Source organism: Oncorhynchus kisutch, linkage group LG23, assembly GCF_002021735.2.
Source record: "Oncorhynchus kisutch isolate 150728-3 linkage group LG23, Okis_V2, whole genome shotgun sequence".
Taxonomy (NCBI): domain Eukaryota; kingdom Metazoa; phylum Chordata; class Actinopteri; order Salmoniformes; family Salmonidae; genus Oncorhynchus; species Oncorhynchus kisutch.
In genome coordinates this window covers 10,130,531-10,152,698 of record NC_034196.2, presented here as the reverse complement: position 1 = coordinate 10,152,698, position 22,168 = coordinate 10,130,531, and the positions used below count along the sequence as shown (strand labels likewise).

The following is a 22,168-nucleotide window of genomic DNA, read 5'->3' as shown; positions in this document are numbered from 1 at the left end:
ATAGTTCTCATGTATTCTAGTAGGGTCTGCTGGCCTTGCGGTGCAAGGCATGTTTAGGTGGTTCAAAGCACGACTATAACAGACTTTACTATGCTGGGGTGGCCATTGTGGGAAGGAAACTGTGTGCGTGGAGCGACCACAACAGCCATTGTGGGGCAGCCTGTATGTCCTTCATTTGTAGGAACAAGAGAGAAATCCCCTCATGTTTATAGCAGACATGACAGGAGTTCCCAGTGGGCATAGGAAGTTCGTGTTCAGGCAGCAGGAGCACCGAGAGCTGGGCGGACAGAGGGTGGGAGCACAGAGCAGGAAACCAGGGAATCTCAGCTGTTCAGATGACAGGAGGAAGACTCAGAACTGCTCCTCTTCCTCTCGCTGGGGGCTTCACTCCTTCCCAGAGTGCACCTCTCGAGGGATGGCCGTGTGAACTGTGAACCCGCTGGCCAATCAAAAACATCCATCTGCCACAACGGTGTTGTCATGTCAGTCATAACAGCCATAGAGAGAGAAATAACCCCTACTCTGAATCCCAGCCGCCTCCGGACCAGACGGTCTATCTAGCCTTCTGTTGTTATCCCTGCAGCAGGGATCATCAACTAGATTCCGCCGCAGGCCGTTTATTTGTTGTTGTTGAGCGGATGGTAGAGGGCAAGAACATAATTCCGAATCATTTATAGACTGCAAATTGACCGCAAGAAGCTCAAACACATATGTTGGACTAAAACATAATCATTTTAAACCTTTGTATATGATCACGTGTCACTCGATTATGTGTGGGAATACTTGAAAACAGATGTTTTAAATTAAAATAACTTGGAGCTGACTTCCTGGTGTTTTTACAGTATTTTATGTCCAACAATGAAAAGACAAAAACGGTTTGGTAATTTTTTTGCTCATAAAGCCACCATTTGGGGAACCCTGTCCAAAAGGGTCTTGACATTTTCTGGATTGACTAACCCTTCATGTCTTAATGTAATGACGGACTGTCATTTCACTTTGCTTATTTGAGCTGTTCTTGCCATAATATGGACTGTTGCGTTTGATACAATCACTTGTGTTATGACAAGGTAGGGGTGGGTATACAGAAGATAGCCTTATTTGGTCAAAACCAAGTCCATATTATGGCAAGAACAGCTCAAATAAGCAAAGAGAAATGACAGTCCATCAGGAATTTAAGACATGAAGGTCAGTCAATCCAAGAAATGTCAAGAACGTTTAACGTTTCTTCAAGTGCAGTCACAAAAACCTTCAAGTGCTATAACGAAACTGGCCCTATGAAGACCACCACAGGAAAGAGATACCTCTGCAGCAGAGGATAAGTTCATTTGAGTAACCAGTCTCAGAAACAGATGTCTCATGGTAAGGTGGGGTATGCAAAATGGCTCAACTTTGAGGGCCTCTATCACATGAATGTTTTTGTATTCAGGTCTAAAAAGTGATTCAAATCAAATGGAGCAACCTTATATGATCCATGTTGGTTCTGCTCTGGGTCTCTGGTCGGTGAGCTAGCACCTTACCAAGGAACACAGTCCGGACTCCGGTCAGTGTGTCTTAACATAGTGTGTTCTGTGTTGATTGAATGACACGTCGCTGTCCTGCCACCCACACCAAGCAGAAGTAACAACTAACAATCCACACAGACAGGGGCCTTCCTCAATTGGATTTGCTCAACTCCTGCGTTCTCTGTCCTCTCTCGCATCCTTCTGAAAAAGGTCAAAGGTAATCGAGGAGTGGGAACATGGACGAAAATGCTCTTGAGTGAAATGAGAAGCTCCACTCGCGCGTCATCAGGCCAATGACGTTTACAGGGGTGGATCCCAAAATATATGTGTAAAGTGCTAAAAATAAATGAGTTGAGTTAGTTGTGCAAGTTTATAGCTAAACGGATACGTAGCTTTCTGGTCTTTAAATGTGTGCATGCTTTTCTCCTCTGACAATACGACAGCTGATTCATAAGGTGGTGTGGCAGATATCAAAACTCTTCCGTGGTAGGAAACATTTGTGCTTCCTCGCCAAAAGGAGGAAGGGGGGGGGGGGGGTCTTCCGTTTGCCTACTAACTAATTGACACGTTCCTCGACCACATCGGTTTCCGGGGCACGGAAGTGAAAGGACGGAGGAGAGCGAGGACGGACTTCTGCCCAAACGAGAAAGGGCCACACACAGTCCACGTGGGTATGCCTTCACAATAACAACCCTCACCGTGCACCAGCACTCCCAAACCACACGCTCAGCCCTTTCACAACACCTGTCTGCTAATGCCGGAGGGGAAGAGGGGAGAAGGGAGATCGAGATTAAAAGGAGGAGAGTGATGGAGAGATGATGAGAGGGGAGCTTGTACTCACCTAGCCGCCTCCAGGAGTTCGTCTTTCTTGTATTCACCTAAATGGTTGCAGAAAATCATAGTGTCAGAGACGGGCAGGGAGAGAGACGCACAGCAGCAGCACAGAGCCAGTGTCACAGTCGAGAGAGAGGCAGCTACGGCACAGAGAGAAAAGAGAGAAACACACACAGACACTGTGTGGGAGAAACACACACACACACGGTGCAGCAGAGCACCCACACATTAGACAGAGAACCTTCCTCAATGCCTGCCTATTTCTCTCTCCTTACGGATCTCTCTCGGTTTTCTCTCTCCCCCTCCCCTCCCTCGCACATCTCTCTCTTGGCTTGGGTGGCGTAGCTCAGTGCACACCCCTTTGGCTGATGTTGACGTGACGTTGGGCAGCCTGTGCACACAGCATTATCATCCTCTAGGAGACGGCTTGTTTCAATCCTCAAATTAAACAGCTTTCTTTCTTTCTCTCACTCACACACACACACACACACATACACACACATCCAACCAACGCCGCCCATCTCTCTCTCTCCTCCTGTTTTTCTGTTAGCACAGGAGGAGGGGTTGCAGTGATAACAGAAGGGAAATAGATATCATGAACAGAAGTGGTCCCACCCTCATCCTCCCTTCTCCCTCTCATCCCTCCAACCCACAGCCCTGCCCCCGCCCCCGCCACTACAGTCGCAACAAATTCCATCCCCCTCTCCCTCCTTCCGACCCCCCTTGATTTGCTCTCCACCCCCCCCCCCCCATCCCCCGTGTGTGCGCTTTCTCTGCCAGGACCTGAGGAGACTGAGGGGGAGATGGGGAACGAGGAGGAAGAATGAATAACATAATGAAAGAGGAGTGGTTAAGGGTCCTGCGACAACATGCGTGGATTTGACAGGACATGCCTGAGGGGTGCCACAGAGATGGAGGGAGAGAGGGAAAGCATTCTGGAACACAAAAAGAATACACGCAGAGTCAGACACAGTGGCTTAATTGGAGGAGTCCTTTGTTTCCATTCCAACAGCCGGGGATGTGGAGACAGGGAGGGAGGCTGCCTGGTGTTAAGATCAGAACACACAGAATACATCCGGGCGGGGGGGGGGGCTCTGGGGGCTGGCTGGGATGGACTCCCATACAAAGAGAGGGGACATGTCTAGGCAGGCTTTTAGGTCTCTATGGACATAATACATGTATTAACTCAGAGACATATGGGCAGCAAGATCAAACAAACAACACCCCCTCCTCTCCTGAGATAAAGCAAGGCAGAGGAGAGCACACACACCATCTTTCCTCGCCCTGTGTTCTTAGTGTTGATGCCCCTGCACTCAGTAACCCTCCCTAATATTTGATTGGCAGCTGACGGGGACATAGTGATAGACTGACTGGAATGGCCGGACCCCAGAGGGCAGTTAACGGATGCCATGAATTACATTGTGTTTCTGTGGGGGAGTAGGCTGTGTGTATGTATATTCGGGGTACGGTTGCCTCAGTCAATATCAAACAGAAGTAAATCTCATCTGAGGCATGCATGCGGTGCTCCCATCCATCTTTGCCAGAGCAGTGGTTGGTTTCCTCTGTCTCTGCTATGGTGTGCCTGACTGCCTGTACTCTGACTCAGATTGGATCATTCTAACAGATATGACATTATCGACAGGGAGGAGAGGATATAAAAACAGCAGATGGCGAGGCAGAAATTAGCACGGCGTCTAGGGCTCACCCCAGTCGACTGACTTGGTCGATTGTTTGGTCGATAGGCTGTTGGTCGACCAATATAAAAAAAATTTAAGTCGAGCAGCAATTATATATATATATATATATATTTTTTATGCCACAAGACACCGGTCTGATTCACGCATGTCTCAGTGGACTAATCCATTGTAGGCCGTGGGAGGGCACACCAGTATCACCAGTAGTACATTTACTGTTAATTCCCATCATTTTAAATCTACAATGTTTGGTTAAGGCCATTTCTGTTAATGCATTCAAAAAATGATTATTACAGTCTTTTACCGTTCTCATTGTCCGGAGTGGACACGTTGTTTAACTTCTTCGATATAGGGGGCGCTCTTTTAATTTTTGGATAAAAAAACGTTCCCGTTTTAAACAAGATATTTTGTCACGAAAAGATGCTTGACTATGCATATAATTGGCAGCGTTGGAAAGAAAACACTCTCACGTTTCCAAAACTGCAAAGATATTATCTGTGAGTGCCACAGAACTCATGCTACAGGCGAAACCAAGATGAAACTTCAACCAGGAAATGGGCAGAATTTTTGAGGCTCTGTTTTCCATTGTCTCCTTATATGGCTGTGAATGCGCCGGGAATGAGCCTGCCCTTTCTATCATTTCTCCAAGGTGTCTGCAGCATTGTGACGTGTTTGTAGGCATATCATTGGAAGATTGGCCATAAGAGACTACATTTACCAGGGGTCCGCCCGGTGTCCTTTGTCTAAATTGGTGCGTAATCTACAAGCTGCACGCAGTCATCCAGTGATTGAGAGGAGAGAGGAGGCTTTCAATGAACGATATATCATGAAGAGATATGTGAAAAACACCTTGAGGATTGATTCTAAACAACGTTTACCATGTTTCAGTCGATATTATGGAGTTAATTTGGAAAAAAGTTCGGCGTTTTCATGACTGAATTTTCAGGTTTTTTTGGTAGCCAAACGTGACGCACCAAACGGAGCGATTTCTCCTAAACAAATAATCTTTCAGGAAAAACTGAGCATTTGCTATCTAACTGAGAGTCTCCTCATTGAAAACATCTGAAGTTCTTCAAAGGTAAATTATTTTATTTGAATGATTTTCTGGTTTTTGTGAAAATGTTGCCTGCTGATGCTAACGCTAAATGCTACGCTAGCTGCGCTAGCTGTTACACAAATGCTTGTTTTGCTACGGTTGAGAAGCATATTTTGAAAATCTGAGATGACAGTGTTGTTAACAAAAGGCTAAGCTTGAGAGCTAGCATATTAATTTCATTTCATTTGCGATTTTCATGAATAGTTAACGTTGCGTTATGGTAATGAGCTTGAGGCTGTATTCACGATCCCGGATCCGGGATGGCTCGATGCAAGAAGTTAACCTCTGACGCTCACAGGCAATGTGTATTGGAAGGGATTGCTGAATGCTCTTCGCCCAGCATACACCCCTCCAACCAGACATGCTTTATCTACTCATTTGCTGGATGCAGAGTTCAACAGAGTTCAAGTGAAGGTCAAGCAAATCAGAGAAAGCTGACAGTATTGCAATCATCTCTGATGTTTGGTCAAATGTTTGTGGGCAAGGAATAATTAACTAATCTCCACACCCCAACCAGTATTCTAAAAGAGCACAGACACAAGAGACAACAGACACACCGGTCTCTACATTGCAGATGAGCTGAAGGCAGTCATCAATGACCTTGGACCACAGAAGGTATTTGCACTGGTGACAGACAATGCTGCAAAGATGACGGCTGATTGGTCTACCTTCACATCACACCCATTGGCTGTGATGCTCATGCATTGAATCTGCTCCTCAAGGACGGCATGGCACTGAAAACAACGAATAAACACAAGAGAGCCAAGGTATGGCCAAGGTATGGAAACGGTTAGGTATGTGAAAGGTCATCAAGTTATAGCAGCAATCTACCTCACCAAGCAAAGTGAGAAGAATAAGAGAACCACATTGAAGCTGCCCAGCAACACCCGTTGGGGTGGTGTCGTCATCATGTTTGACAGTCTCCTGGAGGGGAAGGAGTCTCTCCAAGAAATGGCCATATCACAGTCTGCCGATATGGACAGCCCCATCAAGAGGATCCTCCTGGATGATGCATTTTGGGAGAGAATGGTAAGCAGCCTGAAACTCCTGAAACCTATAGCAGTAGCCATTGCATGGATTGATCGAGACAATGCCATCCTGCCTGATGTTCAGACTCTGCTTGCAGATGTAAGAGAAGAAATCCGTATTGCCTTGCCCACTTCACTGTTGCTCCAAGCAGAGGAAACTGCAGTTCTGAAATACATCAAAAGGCGTGAAGACTTCTGCCTGAAGCCGCAACGTACATGCCGCAACGTACATGCTGGACCCCAAGTATGCTGGCGAGAGCATCCTATTCCCTTTTGTTGTTCAGTGAAATCATCCCATATGAAGAGTCAACTAATTTAATTAAAGTTAAATTCGTAACTAAATTGAAAAAAATATACTCTGTTGTATGGATTTAATCATTCGCAAAGATCAACAAGGCCAATGGAGTCATCACTACAGTGTTCCGCCACCTTGGCCTGGATGAGGGCAAGGTTCTTGGCAGTCTGGCAAAGTACACTTCCAAGCAAGGGCTTTGGGATGGAGATGCAATACGGCAGTCGTGTCAACATATCTCATCAGCCACCTGGTGGTAGGGACTTCATGGATTTGAGGCTCTTTTTCCACTGTTGCCTCCATCCTCCAAATCCCACCAGCGCAACTGGTCCTTGTTTGGGAACACACACCAAAGCATGCAACAGGGTGACCAATACAACGGTTGAAAAATTGGTGGCCATCCGGGTAAATTTGAGGCTTTTTGAGCCTGACAACGAGCCATCCTCAACAAGGTTGGAAAGTGACAGTGAAGATGAGGCCGCAGAGTCTGATGTTCAAGAGGTGGACATTGAGGTCCAGGGAAAATATATGGAAGCCTGAGAGGAAGACAGTCTAGAAACTAAAGCTTTGGTTATCATTTTATAGATGTTGAAAATGTTTATTGGAGATAATGGATCATTCAATATTCCCTTTGTTGTTCAGTGAAATCATCCCATGTGAAGAGTCAACTCATTTAATTAAAGTTAAATTCGTAACTACATTTTTAAAATATACTCTATTGTATGGATTTAATCATTTGCAATTATGTCTACTTATGATAAGGTATAAGGTTTATGTTTGTCTCCATATATGGTAAATATATCTAATGCAAAAAACATCTACATTTAAATGGATTTAATATTTATTTGCATATATTCCCGTTAATTCCCACTGAAAGTTCCCACCTCTGAATATTCCCAAAAATGTGCAACCCTACTCATGAGTCATTTGTGTGTCTTAATAATTTAATCAAAGTGTCCTTAAAGCATCAGACACGCTTGGTAGCCTAAAGTGCATTCAGAAAGTATTCAGACCCCTTCCCTTTTTCCACATTGTATTACATTACAGCCTTATACTAGGATACAATTATTTTTTTCCCTCATCAATCTACACACAATACCCCATAATGACAAAGTAAACCATTTTTTAGAAATGTTTGCACAAAATAATTAGTAAATTAAAAACCTTATTTACATAAGTATTCAGACCCTTTGCTATGAGGCTCAAAACTGAGCTTAGGCGCAACCTGTTTCCATTGATCATCCTTGAGAAGCTTCTATAACTTGGAGTCCACCTGTGTTAAATTCAATTGATTGGACATGATTTGGAAAGGTCCCACAGTTGACACTGCAAAAAACAAGCCATGAGGTCGAAGGCATTGTCCGTATAGCCTTTATGATAGAGTGGCCAGGCGGAGGCCACTCCTAAGTAAATGGGCACATGACAGCCCGCTTAGAGCTTGCCAAAAGGCATCTAAAGACTCTCAGACCATTAGAAAAAATAATCTCTGGTCTGATGAAACCCAGATTGAAATTGTTCTGGAGGAAACCTGGCACCATCCCTACAGTGAAGCATGGTGGTGGCAGCATCATGCTTGGAGGATGTTTTTCAGTGGCAGGGACTCGGAGACTAGTCAAGATCGAGGGAAAGATGAATGGCGCAAAGTACAGGGAGATCCTTGATGAAAACCTGCTCCAGAACGTGCAGGACCTCAGACTGCGGCATGTACCTTCCAACAGGAAAACGACCCAAAGCACACAGCCAAGAAAACGCAGGAGTGGCTTCAGGACAAGTGTCCTTGAGTGGCCCAGACTTGCACACGAGCGGCGGTAACTCACCAGAACTTCCAGAATTACAACCAGGATTACGACTTCCCTTGTGTCCCCAGAGCAATTTAACTTATTCCAGAGGCTGACCCAAAACAAAGCTGGCAAAGGAGAGGTACTCGAGGCAGTCTTCTGGTTCAAGTTAGGAAGCATGCACACCACCCACCGCTCCCGAGTATTTTACATGCTAATGTGCAATCTCTGGATAAAAAAATTGATGAGCTCAAGGCGAGAGTTGCTTTTCAGAGAGAAACCAGGGATTGTAACATACTGCTTCACGGAAACATGGCTCTCTCGAGATACACTGTCTGACTCTGTAAAGCCAGTTGGGTACTCAGTACATTGCGCTGACAGGAACAAACATCTCTCCGGGAAGCAGAAGGATGGAGGTATATGTTTTATGATTAACGACTTATGATGTAACTGTGATAACATACAGGAACTCAAGTCCTTCTGTTCACCCGACCTAGAATATCTCACAATCAAATGCCAACCATACTATCTCCAGAGAGAATTTTCATCAATAATAACCACAGCGGTCTATATCCACCCCCCAAGCAGATAGCACGACAGCCTCAAAGAAATTCACTGGACTTTACACAAACTGGAAAGCACATATCCGGAGGCTGCATTTATTGTAGCTGGGAATTTTTACTAGAATTAATTGAATTCTGAAAAACTGAGTTTAAATGTATTTGGCTATGGTGTATGTAAACTTCCAACCGTATGTGGCATGGTCTACAGACAATCACGGATTATAAAAGGAAAACCGGCCACGCGGCGGACACCGACGTTTTCCGGACAGGCTGAACTCCTTCTTCGCTCGCTTTGAGGATAATACAGTGCCACCGACTGCGGGCTCCCCTTCTCCGTGGCCAACGTGAGAAAGACATTTAAGTGAGTAAGACATTTAAGTGCATTAACCCTCGGAAGGCTGCCGGCCCAGATGGTATGCCGCGTCTTCAGAGCACGCGCAGACCAGCTGGCTATATTCAATCTCTCCCTTTCCAAGTCTGTTGTCCCCACATGCTTCAAGATGGCCACCATTGTCCCTGCCACCCTAGACCTACTTCGATTTGCTTACCGCCCCAATAGATCCAGACGATGCAATCGCCATCACAATGCCCTGTCCCATCTGGATAAGAGGCATGCCTATGTAAGAATGCTGTTCATTGACTATTGCTCAGCATTCAACATTTTAGTAACCCTCCAAGCACATCATCAAGCTTGAGGCATTGGGTTTGAACCCTGCCTTGTGCACAGGTGGTGAAGGTAGGAAACAACATATCTTAGCTGATCCTCAACACAGTGGCGCCACAAGGATGTGTGCTCAGCCCCCTCCTGTACTCCCTGCTCACCCATAACTGAAGCGCAACAGCGCCTCTTCAACCTCAGGAGGCTAAAGAAATTTGGCTTAACATCTAAAACCCTCACAAAAGTTTACAGATGCACAATTGAGAGTATCCTGTCGGGCTGTATCACCACCTGGCACGGCAACTGCACCGCCCACAACTGCAAAGCTCTTCAGAGGGTGGTGCTGTCTGCTCAACCCATCACCGGGGGGGCAAACTTCCCGCCCTCCAGGACACCAACAGCACCCGATGCCACAGGAAGGCAAAAAATATCATCAAGGACATCAACCACCTGAGACACAGCCTGTTCAGCCCACTATCATCCAGAAGGCGAGGTCAGTACAGGTGGATCAAAGTTAGGACCGAGAGACTGAAAAACAGCTTCTATCTCAAGGCCATCAGACTGTTAAACAGTCATCACTAGCACATCAGATGCCTATAGACAAAGATTAGGAATCACTGGCCACTTTTAGAAATGGATCACTAGCCACTTTAATAATGTTGCGTATCTAGCATTACTCATCTCATTTGTACAAACTGCACTCCACACTATTCTACAGTATCTTTAGTCACTTTTAAATTGTGCTTAAATATTGCATCACCCATTTCATATGTATATACGGTATTGTATTCTATACTACACCACTGACTGTTAAACAGCCATCTCCAGCACATCAGAGGCTGCTGCCTACAGACACAGATTAGGAATCACAGGCCACTTTAATAATGTCTCCGTATCTTGCATTACTCAGCTCATATGTGTAAACTGTACTCTTTAACATTCTACAGGTATCTTAGTCACATGAATTGTGTGTAAATATTGCATCACCCATCATATGTACATACTGTACTCTATACTATGCCACTGTATCTTAGTCCAATGCCGCTCTGACGTATCTGTATATACATTCTTAATCCATTCCTTACTTAGATTTACGTGCATTTTGGGTTTATGTTGTGAAACTGTTAGATATTACTGCACTGTCGGCGCTAGACGCACAAGTATTTCGCTACACCCGCAATAACATCTGCTAAAAACGTGTATGTGACCAATAACATTTGATTTGAACACGTAAGTGGTCTGGGCACGTTAACTAAGAGTTTCTGGCAAAACTATCACGACGTTGACTAATTAATATGCAGTTGGTAAGGGAAACTTTACAACAAAAAGCAACCATAGTCTATGAAGTCTGTGCAATTGACAGTGTGTGTGTGTACGTACACTGGTGCGCATGTCTCTGTGTATTCTACAACAATGCTGACTACAGGAAGACCGAGAGGACAGGGCAAAAGCTCAGGACACTGCTACCATCCACCTCTGCCGGCTTGCATGCAAATCTCCCACCACAGAGCAGAGTGGCTCTGTGCTGTGGATGTTCCCTCTGACAGCAGCACAGCAGTCAGTGCTTCTCCCTCCACAGCCTGGGAGAGCATGTGTCTAATAACAGCACTATAGAGACTAAGTGACCTTACTGAAACAGACAGCTCCACTGATGATGCTGCCGCTGCTGACAGAACCATGAGTCTCTTCAGTCCACCTTATACTACGGTGTGTGTGTGTGTGACTGTCTGTGTGTGTGTGTGTGTGTGTGTGTGTGTGTGTGTGTGTGTGTGTGTGTGTGCGAGTCTTTCGGGGTACAAGATGGTGCCGATAGAGATGGCAGCTTCGCTTCTAGTCCTTCGGGAAACTGTATTATTTCTTACATTGTTAGCCCAGAAAACCTTGTGTTATTACATACAGCCGGGAATAACTATTGGATATCAGAGACGTCAACTTACCAGCACAACGACCAGGAATACGACTTTCCCAAAGTGGATGCTTTGTCTGCACCTCCCACCTTCCTCACACGCGAAAGTATTTTCTCCCAAGAGAACTCTCCTCGGTTATAGTCACAGCTATACCAAGACGGCCATCAAGGAATTTCACTGGACTTTATGCAAGCTGGAAACCATATATCATGAGGCTGAGCATATTGATCTTAAAAAAGCTAATTTGAGGCTACCTAAATTCTATCAGCATTTCGATTGCAGTACACAAGCGAGTAACATGCTCGACCATTGCTATTCTAACTTCTGCGATGCATACAAGGCCCTCCCCCACCGTCCTTTTGGCAAATCTGACCATGACTCCATCTTGTTGCTCCTCTCCTATAGACAGAAACTAAAACAGGAAGCGCCCGTGCTTAGGTCTGACCAATCGGATTCCATGCTTCAAGATTGATTCGATCACATGGACTGGGATATGTTCCCGGGTAGCCTCAGACGATAACATTGACGTATATGCTGACTCAATGAGCAAGTTAATAAGGAAGTGTATTGGAGATGTTGTACTAGAGGACGACCGATTATGATTTTTCAACACCGATACCGATTATTGGAGGGCCTAGAAAAAGCCGATACCAATTAAATCGGACGATTTTTATTTATATATTTGTAATGATAACAATTACAACAACACTGAATTAACACTTATTTGAACGTATTAACATAATACATCAATAAAATCTATTTAGTCTCAAATAAATAATGAAACATGTTCAATTTGGTTTAAATAATGTAAAAACAAAGTGTTGGAGAAGAAAGTAAAAGTGAAATATGTGCCATGTAAAAAAGCGAACGTTTTAAGTTCCTTGCTCAGAACATGAGAAAGTTGGTGGTTCCTTTTAACATGAGTCTTCAATATTACCAGGTAAGAAGTTTTAGGTTGTAGTTATTATAGGAATTATAGGACTATTTCTCTCTATACCATTTGTATTTCATATACCTTTGACTATTGGATGTTCTTATAGGCATTATAGTATTGCCAGTCTAATCTCGGGAGTTGATAGGCTTGAAGTCATAAACAGGGCAATGCTTGAAGCACAGAGCTGCTGGCAAATGCAGGAAAGTGCTGTTTGAATGAATGCTTACGAGCCTGCTGCTGCCTACCAGCGCTCAGTCAGATTGCTCTATCAAATCATAGACTTAATTATAATATAATAACACAAAGAAATACGAGTCTTAGGTCATTAATATGGTCAAATCCGTAACCTATCATTTTGAAAACAAAATGTTTATTCTTTCAGTGAAATACGGAACTGTTCCATATTTTATCTGCGGCATCCCGAAGTCTAAATATTGCTGTCACATTGCACAACCTTCAATGTTATGTCATAACTTTGATTCTGGCAAATTAATTACGGTCTTTGTTAGGAAGAAATGGTTTCACACAGTTCGCAACGAGCTAGGTGACCCAAACTGCTGTATATACTGCTGCTTGCACAGAACACAATCGAAGTGACACAATTTGCCTAGTTAAAAGACATTCATGTTAGCAGGCAATATTAACTAAATATGCAGGTTTTAAAATATATACTTGTGTATTGATTTTAAGAAAGGCATTCATGTTTATGGTTAGGTACACATTGGTGCAACGAAAGTGCTTTTTTCGCGAATGCGCTTGATAAATCATCACCCGTTTGGCGAAGTAGGCTTTGATTCGATGATAAATTAACACGCACCGCATCGATTATATGCAACGCAGGACAAGCTAGATAAACTAGTAATATCATCAACCATGTGTAGTTAACTAGTGATTATGTGAAGATTGATTGTTTTTTATAAGATGAGTTTAATGCTAGCTAGCAACTTACCGTGGCTCCTTGCTGCACTCGCGTAACAGGTAGTCAGCCTGCCACGCAGTCTCCTCGTGGAGTGCAATGTAATTGGTCATAATCGGTGTCCAAAAATGCCGATTGTTATGAAAACTTGAAATCGGCCCTAACTAAATTGGCCATTCCGATTAATCGGCCGACCTCTATGTTGTACCCACTGTGACTATTAAAACCTTCCCTAACCAGAAACCGTGGATTGATGGCAGCATTTGCGTAAAACTTAAAGCACATCCCAACGCATTTAATCATGGCAAGGCGACGGGAAACATGGTTGAATACAAACAGTGTGGTTAATCCCTCCGTAAGGCAATCAAACAAGCAAAGCATCAGTATAGAGAGAACGCAGAGTCGCGAGAACGTGGAGTAGCAATTCAGCGGCTCAGACACGAGAAGTATGTGGCAGGGTCTACAGACAAGAAACCCAGCCCTGTCACAGATATCAACGTCTTGCTCCCAGACAAGTTAAACAACTTCTTTGCACGTTCTGAGGACAATACAGTGCAACCGACACGGCCCGCTACCAAAGACAGGGTTCTCCTTCTCTGTGGCCGACGTGAGTAAAACATTTAAACGTGTTAACCCTCGCAAGGTTGCCGGCCCAGATGGCATCCCTAACCGCGTCCTCAGAGCATGCACAGCCCAGCTGGCTGGTGTGTTTATGGACATATTCAATCAATCTCTATCCCAGTCTGCTGTCCCCACATGCCTCAAGATGGCCACCATTGTTCCTGTTCCCAAGAAAGCTAAGGTAACTGAACTAAATGACTATGCTTTGAGAGCCAAGTCAAGGATCATATCACTTCCACCCTACCCGTCACCCTAGACCCACTCCAATATGCTTACAGCCACAATAAGTCCACAGACGATGCAATCGCCATCACACTGCCCTATCCCATCTGGACAAGAGGAATACCTATGTAAGAATGCTGTTCATTGACTACAGCTCAGCATTCAACACCATAGTACCCTCCAAACACATCATTAAGCTTGAGACCCTGGGTCTCGACCCCGCCATGTGCAACTGGGTCCTGGACTTCCTGACGGGCCGCCCACAGGTGGTGAATGTAGGAAACAACATATCCACTCCGCTGATCGTCAACACTGGGGCCCCAGAATTGTGCATTCTCAGCCCCCTCCAGTACTCCCTGTTCACCCATGACTGCGTGGCCATGCACGCCTCCAACTCAAATCATAAAGTTTGCAGACGACACTACAGTGTTGGGCTTGATTACCAACAACGACGAGACGGCATACAGGGAGGAGGTGAGGGTCCCCGGAGTGTGGTGTCAAGAAAATAACCTCTCACTCAATGTCAGCAAAACAAGAGATGATCGTGGACTTCAGGGGACAGCAAATGGAGCACCCCCCTATCCACATCGACAGGACAAGCAGTGGAGAAGGTGGAGCGTTTTTAAGTTCATTGTGTACATATCACCGACAAACAAATGGCCCACGCGCACAGGCAACAGTGCCTCTTCGACCTCAGGAGGCTGAAAAAATTTGGCTCATCACCAAAACTCAGGTGCACAATTGAGAGCATCCTGTTGGGCTGTATCAAGCCTGGTACGGCAACTGCACTGCCCACAACCGCAAAGCTCTCCAGAGGGTGATGTGGTCTGCACAAAGCATCACCGGGGAAAAACTACCTGCCCTCCAGGGCACCTACAACACACAGGAAGGCAAAAAAGATCATCAAGGACAACAACTACACGAGCCACTAACTGTTTACCCCACTTCCATCCAGAGGTGAGGTCAGTACAGGGGCATCAAAGCTGGGACCGAGAGACTGACAAACAGCTTCTATCTCAAGGCCATCAGATTGTTAAACAGCCACCACAAGCACAGAGAGGCGGCTGCCTACCTACAGACTTGATATCATTGGCCACTTTAATAAATGGTACACTAGTCGCTTTAAGAATGTTCACACATCTCGTATTACTCATCTCATATGTATATACTGTATCCTTCACCATCTATTCTTTACCGTCGCATCTTAGCCACTCTGTCACTGCTCACTTTATACTTATACATTCTTATCCCATTCCTTTACTAGATTGTGTGTATTAGGTTTTGTTGTGGAATTGTTAGCTATTACCCGTTAGATATTGTTGCACTGTCGGATCTAGAAGCATAAGCATTTCGCTACACTCGCAATAACATCTGCTAACCACGTGTATATGACCAATACAATTTTATTTGACTGTCTGTGTGTCTGTGTGTGCATGCGCACGCACACACACACACACAACTGAAGGATGAGGGACAAGTAGTGAGAAGACAGCATTTCAAGCATGACTGACTGACAGGTTAGCTGAGGGGTATTGTGACATAATGACTACCATAGAAGCAGGGGTGGGTCTGTGTCCACACTACCGATGCCCACCTCTACAATATCTCAGCTTTTAGATGGATCTCTAAAGGCACAGGGAAGGGACAAAAGAGAGACCGTTTCAATGCCATTCACTAGGTCTTCTCTAAATCTTCCCATCCACATTCAACATTTTCTATAGATTGTCAGCTGACTGGCTCAATTTGTTCTCATTCCCACCCGTGTCAGACTCTGATTAACCAGGGAAGTGAAGCAGGGAAGAGAAAGGGGGGTTGACAGGAGGGTTGCTGTAGGATGGGTTCAATAACAAAGCAGAGCAGCCGCCCTCCGAGTAGGATGGGTTCAATAACAAAGCAGAGCAGCCACCCTCCGAGTAGGATGGGTTCAAAGACAAAACATTACATGGTCCTTCTGCCGCTAAAGCAATCTAGCCTAGTCACTTAAACATTTAGTGGTTCTAGCATTCAGATAGTTGGTGAGATCGCCTCTAAGTGTCTTGTTTTAACTAAGGGTTATTCTCGTTCGGTCAGCCGTGTCATTATTATTCAAAACAAATTAGATATAGCCAGCATAAACATTTCCATTAGAAGTATTTCCATCATGGGATCGACACACTGCATGTATTTCTCTGCATGAGTTGTACTACGCTAGGCCTGTGTGTGTGAAGCAGGAACAAGATGGTGAAAGTGTTCCCCTCTGTTTTCCATAGACATGCTGAGGAGGTAGAGTACACAACATTGATTCTATGAATGTTCTAGAAGAACGATTCCGTCACAAGCTCTGCATACATGTTGAAACCTTAATGTGAGTGGTTTGAGTGGAGAAGAACGGATACTGTGTTCTGACTTGGTCACCAAAGGCTGAGCGGTGATATTACAAATGGCTGTAAGAAAACACAAGACAAATGAATTTAGTTTGTTTGTTACTGGGAGTCTACCCTTTAGTTTTCCGACCAGGGATGCAGCCCGACCAGGGCTGTAAGAAAACACAAGACAAATTAATTTAGTTTGTTTGTTACTGGGAGTCTACCCTTTAGTTTTCCGACCAGGGATGCACGATATATCGATAAGCATATCGGAATCAGACGATATTAGCTAAAAATGCCCAATTTGGCTAGTTTAACGGCGATGTGCAAAATCAATGTCAAAGCAGACGTGCATACCTATTTAACATAAGTAGATGACGTAATGATACCACGGAAATTACAGCGCTACACGTGCAACACAGCATTCCTACCCCAGCACACAATGTCTGCTGTGTGGATCAAGCAGTCAACAAGTCGAGCAGTCATTTGAAAGAGTAAGAACATCCGTGAGACACGCAAAGGCAAAATCCATTAACGCCAAGATAATGCATTGTTCTTGACAATCAACTGTTCTCTGGATGATGTTGGCTTTCACCGACTGGTCGAACACCTCGGGCCCAGGTACACTCTACCAAGTAGGCGCTATTTTTCAGATGTTGCCCTACCAGAGTTAGACAGTATTGTTGGAAAGCACATCAATGAGCTACTTGCTATTGGCGTGCGTCACTCATTAGCTTCACGACTGACATTTGGACCAGCGATATCAGCCCTGTGAGCATGCGGAGTCTGACAGTACAGTGAGTCGACGAGGATTTGGTACTGAGGAAAGCCGTGTTGCATGCTTGAGAATGTGCTGGTTCTCATACCGCTGCTGCCATTTCAATGGCATTTGAGAACATCTTGGAAACATGAACACACTCGGTATAGGATTTTATGGCAAGGAAGATATCGGATATCGGTATCGGCCAAAAATGTCATAGGTACATCCCTATTTCCAACTATAACTGGACTAGGAGTATTACATGAAATATCTAGAATTCTAGATGTGATAAGCTGATCACCACAGCATAAAATGGTTTCAAAAGTACGATAACAGACAGACAGTACACTAGAAACTGCTTCTCCAAAAAAAAAAAACAGTCATGCTTGAAGACGATGTCGTGGCGACGTTGGCTAGCTGAGCTCATGCACAGAACCACGTCATCGGGCATGACCGTGCAGGCCGTCAAATCAAAAGGCTCTCGTTCGATATGAACTTATTTTTGGCGAAAATGAAAACGTGTCAGTTGGTCACATTCCTGAGGATGGAGTAATAACACATTCAGCTATGTCAGACATTGGCTCGAATCTACGTTGTGTCTTTAGATTGAGAAAATGAACAACTAAAAAGGAAGAATTTTTCACTTCTCCCGTTGACTTCCCAAACCCGTCTGGTCTGTCAAGTCTGCTTCATGAAGCGTTCCCGGAAGTATCACGATGTTGGGCCTCTGGGTTTAACTCTGATAATAGGCTAGCTACATCCATAACAGCATTGTGGAGCAGAGAGACAGGCACAGAAACATTAGCAGTGGAGTAAATATGGTAATTTCTCCTACTGTCCCATCCTCTCTCAGACGGGCACACACAGCAGAGCCAAGTGGAGCAGCCATGTGAAAAACTAGGCAATTACAGCTGGATGATAACGGCCACCAAGGCCAACAGCCTGGAAGATGAATCACTCCCTGTGCCATCACAAAGTGGAAAACCAGCAGCCTCACTGCCTGACCCGCTTGTGGGGACTAGGGAGGTTGAGTGCGCGTGCGCTCATCTGTTTGCTCATGTGTGAGCCTGTGCCTGCGTAGTGTGCATGTGCGCCTGTGTGTCCCGGAGGACGACTTCATATCCGTTCAGCCTGTCATCTGGCCCAAATGTTATGAGTGGAGGACATAAGGGGACAAGGAAGGAATGTTTCCGGGAAGATTCTGCATTTTCTCATGGCAACAGAAAACAGAGATATTGTGCTCTGCCAGAAGAAGAATGATGAGTGCTCGCTGGATATCTTAGGCCCGGGCCCATTCATCACAGGGGACCAATCGAAAGGCAGTCGCGACAGTAATCAATGAGCCTGTCACTGATAAGGAGAAGGTTTCTTAAGCACAAAGACACTTGCACTTTGGTATGCATTGTCTCTCCCTCTCACGCACACTCTCCCTATCACACGCTCAGAGAGAAAGAAAGAGAGCAAAAGAGGGAGAAAGATAAACAGAGATAAACTGAAAGAGAAACTGAAAGAGAGAGAAAACATCAAGTCAAAGAGTTTCTCTCTAGGGAAGGTTAAAGTCCGAACGGAGAGGATTTCTCCATCTTTCATATTTATTCACCCCTTATTTTACCAGGTGAGTTGACCGAGAATACATTCTCACTTACAGCAACAGCCTGGGGAATAGTTATAGGGAAGATGCAGCTAAATCTATAGGGCGGCCTTCAGAGAGTCCTACCCGTCTGGCTCCCTCTCTGTGTCCCTCTTTGTCCTCCATCCTCTCCTCATTCTCTGTCCTGGGCTTAAACCTCTTCTGCTGTGGGTTGGCCTGGCACACTGAAAGGCTTTGGTTCCAGCCCAGTAAGAGGTTTATCCTCTACACATTCACAACAGAAAGAGCTCCAGAAAGAGTCTTAGTGGCTCAAGGCGACAGAACAAGGTCCTGACTGAAAGACTACCTGAATGGGGCTGTTAAAGTGTGTAACACCAAGAAGTAAGAATCCATTGTAGAACACATTTCAATGCTCCAGCTCATTGTCTGCTTCTATAATTGATTCATGGAAAGAAAAAAAAACACCGGTAGTCCGAGAGATGGATGGTATAAAATAAAAATACCTGTAGTGACACGTGTCGATTGGTTTCATAACCAAAACCTATTCAGAGTGCTTTTCCTTCTGTCCTTTCTCAGTTCCCTGTGGTGTGCTGGTCAGAGTTATATTATTACCTGAGTCACCGTGCTGCTGCTGCCTAACTGATGGCCAGGCTGGGTTGAAGGCTGCTGAGATCACTCCCATAGGGGAGCACTCTGACTCCTGAGACTAAATACACAGCACGCACACACACCCTTTCATAGACGTAGAAATAAATATAAGCTAGGCTACACACACGCGCCAGTGATTGTTTATCTTGACAAGAGACCCTTCAACCTTAAAACACACTGAAACCCCTAATTCCTCTTTCCCATTTGCAATTACCCGGGTGTGCTACTTGACATTATCCCTCGCCAAGGAGAAGTGGCTGTTTGTGGTAGAGGGAGAGCCTCATGCCTCGTGGGGTCATGATTTAAGATGTTGTGCTTTATGACGCTGGTAAGATAGAGTAGATATTTACCTCAGCGCAGCAGAATGGGAAAAAACAACAGTCAAAGCAAAAGGGTGCTACAGATACAAATAACTCTGGAAGATCCATTACGGTCCAAGGTGAATTCACTGAACAATAACGCTAGCTACTACTGTAGCTGTGGGATTGAAATTCTTGTGTCTGGGGCAAACAATTAGCAGCTGGAAGGAGTGTTTAATAAAAAGTATACAGCCAGCTTCAAAATCAATACTCCATCTGCAGCGCCATTCATGCAAACCCTCCCTACAGCGTCGGCCCTTGGGAAACCAAGAGAGCTTGGCTACTCTTCAGAAACAGTGTTTCAAAACACAAGCGTCTGACGATAGAGCCTATCAATTGACAACACAATCACTGGAATCACTCTTCTAAAGAGTCTAAAAATAGCCTAGAGATGCCCCATGCTTCAGTTTAGACTGGCATTCCTCCCGAGCCAAGGTTAGTGAGAGTGACAACCCCACTGGGCCCGGTCAAACAGTGATGAAGTGGCCAGTGAATGGAAAGCTACATGCCACATTATGTTAGTTATTACACAGGAGAAAAAGAGAAGGAGTAGGGAGATGATCAAGGTCCTCTCTTCCAGTGCACCGTCTGGTTAAGAGAATTGATCCTCCCCTCCCCCCTACAGGCAACCAGCCTCTGAATACCAATCACAGAGGTAATTAATAGGAGGAGTTAATGTTGCCTAAGATGGCAGTTTCTCTGAAATGTCTCTGTGAACTCCCATTACTGTTGCCCCACCGAACATTGTCTCATCAGCAGAAATAAATGAGCTTTTTGGAGGAGAGAAGAGGCATGAAAAAAGAATGTGATCTTATCACCCCTGGAAAATCCCAACAAAGAAAATTTGATTTGAAAATGATTTAAGGGTAGGATGGTTTCTGTGGTAGTTTTTATTTTTCACTTGTGTGTGCCAACTAACAGGCTGGTGGTTAATAGGTGAAGAGCTGTGTGATATGACCTCCTCATGCTCTCCCAAAGCAGGAAAAACTGTCTCTGTGAGTAATTCTTCCAATTAATTAGCAAGTTGCCTCATTAAAACGGGACTCCGAGAGATAAGCCTAGATAGATGCTGCATTAGGTGGAACGCTAACACAAATACAAACCAATAAGATTATAGGAGCCTGATGATGAGCCCACTGCGTATAAAGTCCAGAGCCAACCATGACAGAGCGACAAACAAATGACGGATGAACAGGCTTTATTCAAAGCCAGGAATTAACTGGATTTGTTACATGCGGGTGATCTGGTTCCTTCACATTACTCCCTAACCACAAGACCACACATCGCATAAAAACTAGGGCTGTGACAATACTAGTATAGCCATGTTTTTTGTCCCATGGCAAAAATGAACACGAAGCAGACCAAACTCTTTGTTCCTTTAAAAATCCACTGTACGTAGAATATTGTGTGCTATAGTTTGGCAAATATATATGTGTGACTCTGGATGACAACATTTGTTTCCAACATTAGGGCTGTTTTCCTAAAGAAGTTAAATCCACTTCCTGTTTTGTTCCCTTGCCACGACAGAACTAGAATCGCGATAATGGTATAGTCCCAGCCCTAATACAAACTGTGTGGCGCAGAAATACACCTAACCCTCCCACTCAGAGTCGGTTTGAGAGGACAGTGCCTCAATCAGTCAGAGAGACAAAAGCCAGACTATAAACCTCCTCTGCAGTATTAGTGATTCAGTCATAGACAAAAAAGCCCAGAAACAGCCTTCCACACTGAGGGGACTGGAATGGACCAAAAGCACCAAGCCTCTCCTGCTCCAGATCAATGAGAGTAGTCTCCATAGCAGGGTCACTGCTGGCCTGGGTAGCTATTTCTGGAGAGCCAGTGGAAACCATATAGTCAGCCTGAACACAACTCCGTCCCCACCCCATTGCGGCTGGCTCCTGTTGTGGACCGGGCAGGGAGAAGAAGACGTGGCCTGCATCACAATCAATGGGCAGGTGATTGCACAGCGTGGCAATATTATTTGCAGTAACGCATTGGGCATCTGTGTGGTTAACGAACTTTAACATTATCATGGCTACAAAGATAAGGAGCCTCTCTGCAGCCTCTCCTCTCTGCTGAGTCCTGAAGGCTCGGCCTTACTGAGGATCAACACATCAGAATGACACTGAATCTCGGGATTTAGGACTCAGAGAACAATGTTTGAGATAGAGGCTTAACAAAGTAGGAGGACTGTGCAAATCAGAAGTATACCTATGGTTTGGATAGCCAACTGGAGATTTCAATATTGTTGTTGCAGTTTTATCTGCCTTTGTGCTTTTATTTTTTGCAGAGAGAGAGAGACAGAGAGACCTCTACCTGTGAGATAGGACGGAGAGGAGAGGTTGGTGGAGAGAGAGATTCGATGACATGGTGTGTTTGCTCTCACAGATCAGAGCTGGCTTTCTGACAAAGCTAACATG

General features: G+C 44.9%; 1 protein-coding gene across 2 annotated transcripts in view; it reads right to left on the bottom strand.

The window, feature by feature from the left end:
- Positions 1–22,168, bottom strand: part of LOC109867893 (poly [ADP-ribose] polymerase tankyrase-1) — a 106,332-nt gene that overhangs the window by 47,706 nt on the left and 36,458 nt on the right. For both annotated transcript variants that reach the window (XM_020457206.2, XM_031802424.1), the window contains exon 4: positions 2,344–2,380. In XM_020457206.2, coding sequence (XP_020312795.2) covers positions 2,344–2,380 — 37 coding nt within the window. The remainder of the gene's footprint in view (positions 1–2,343; positions 2,381–22,168) is intronic.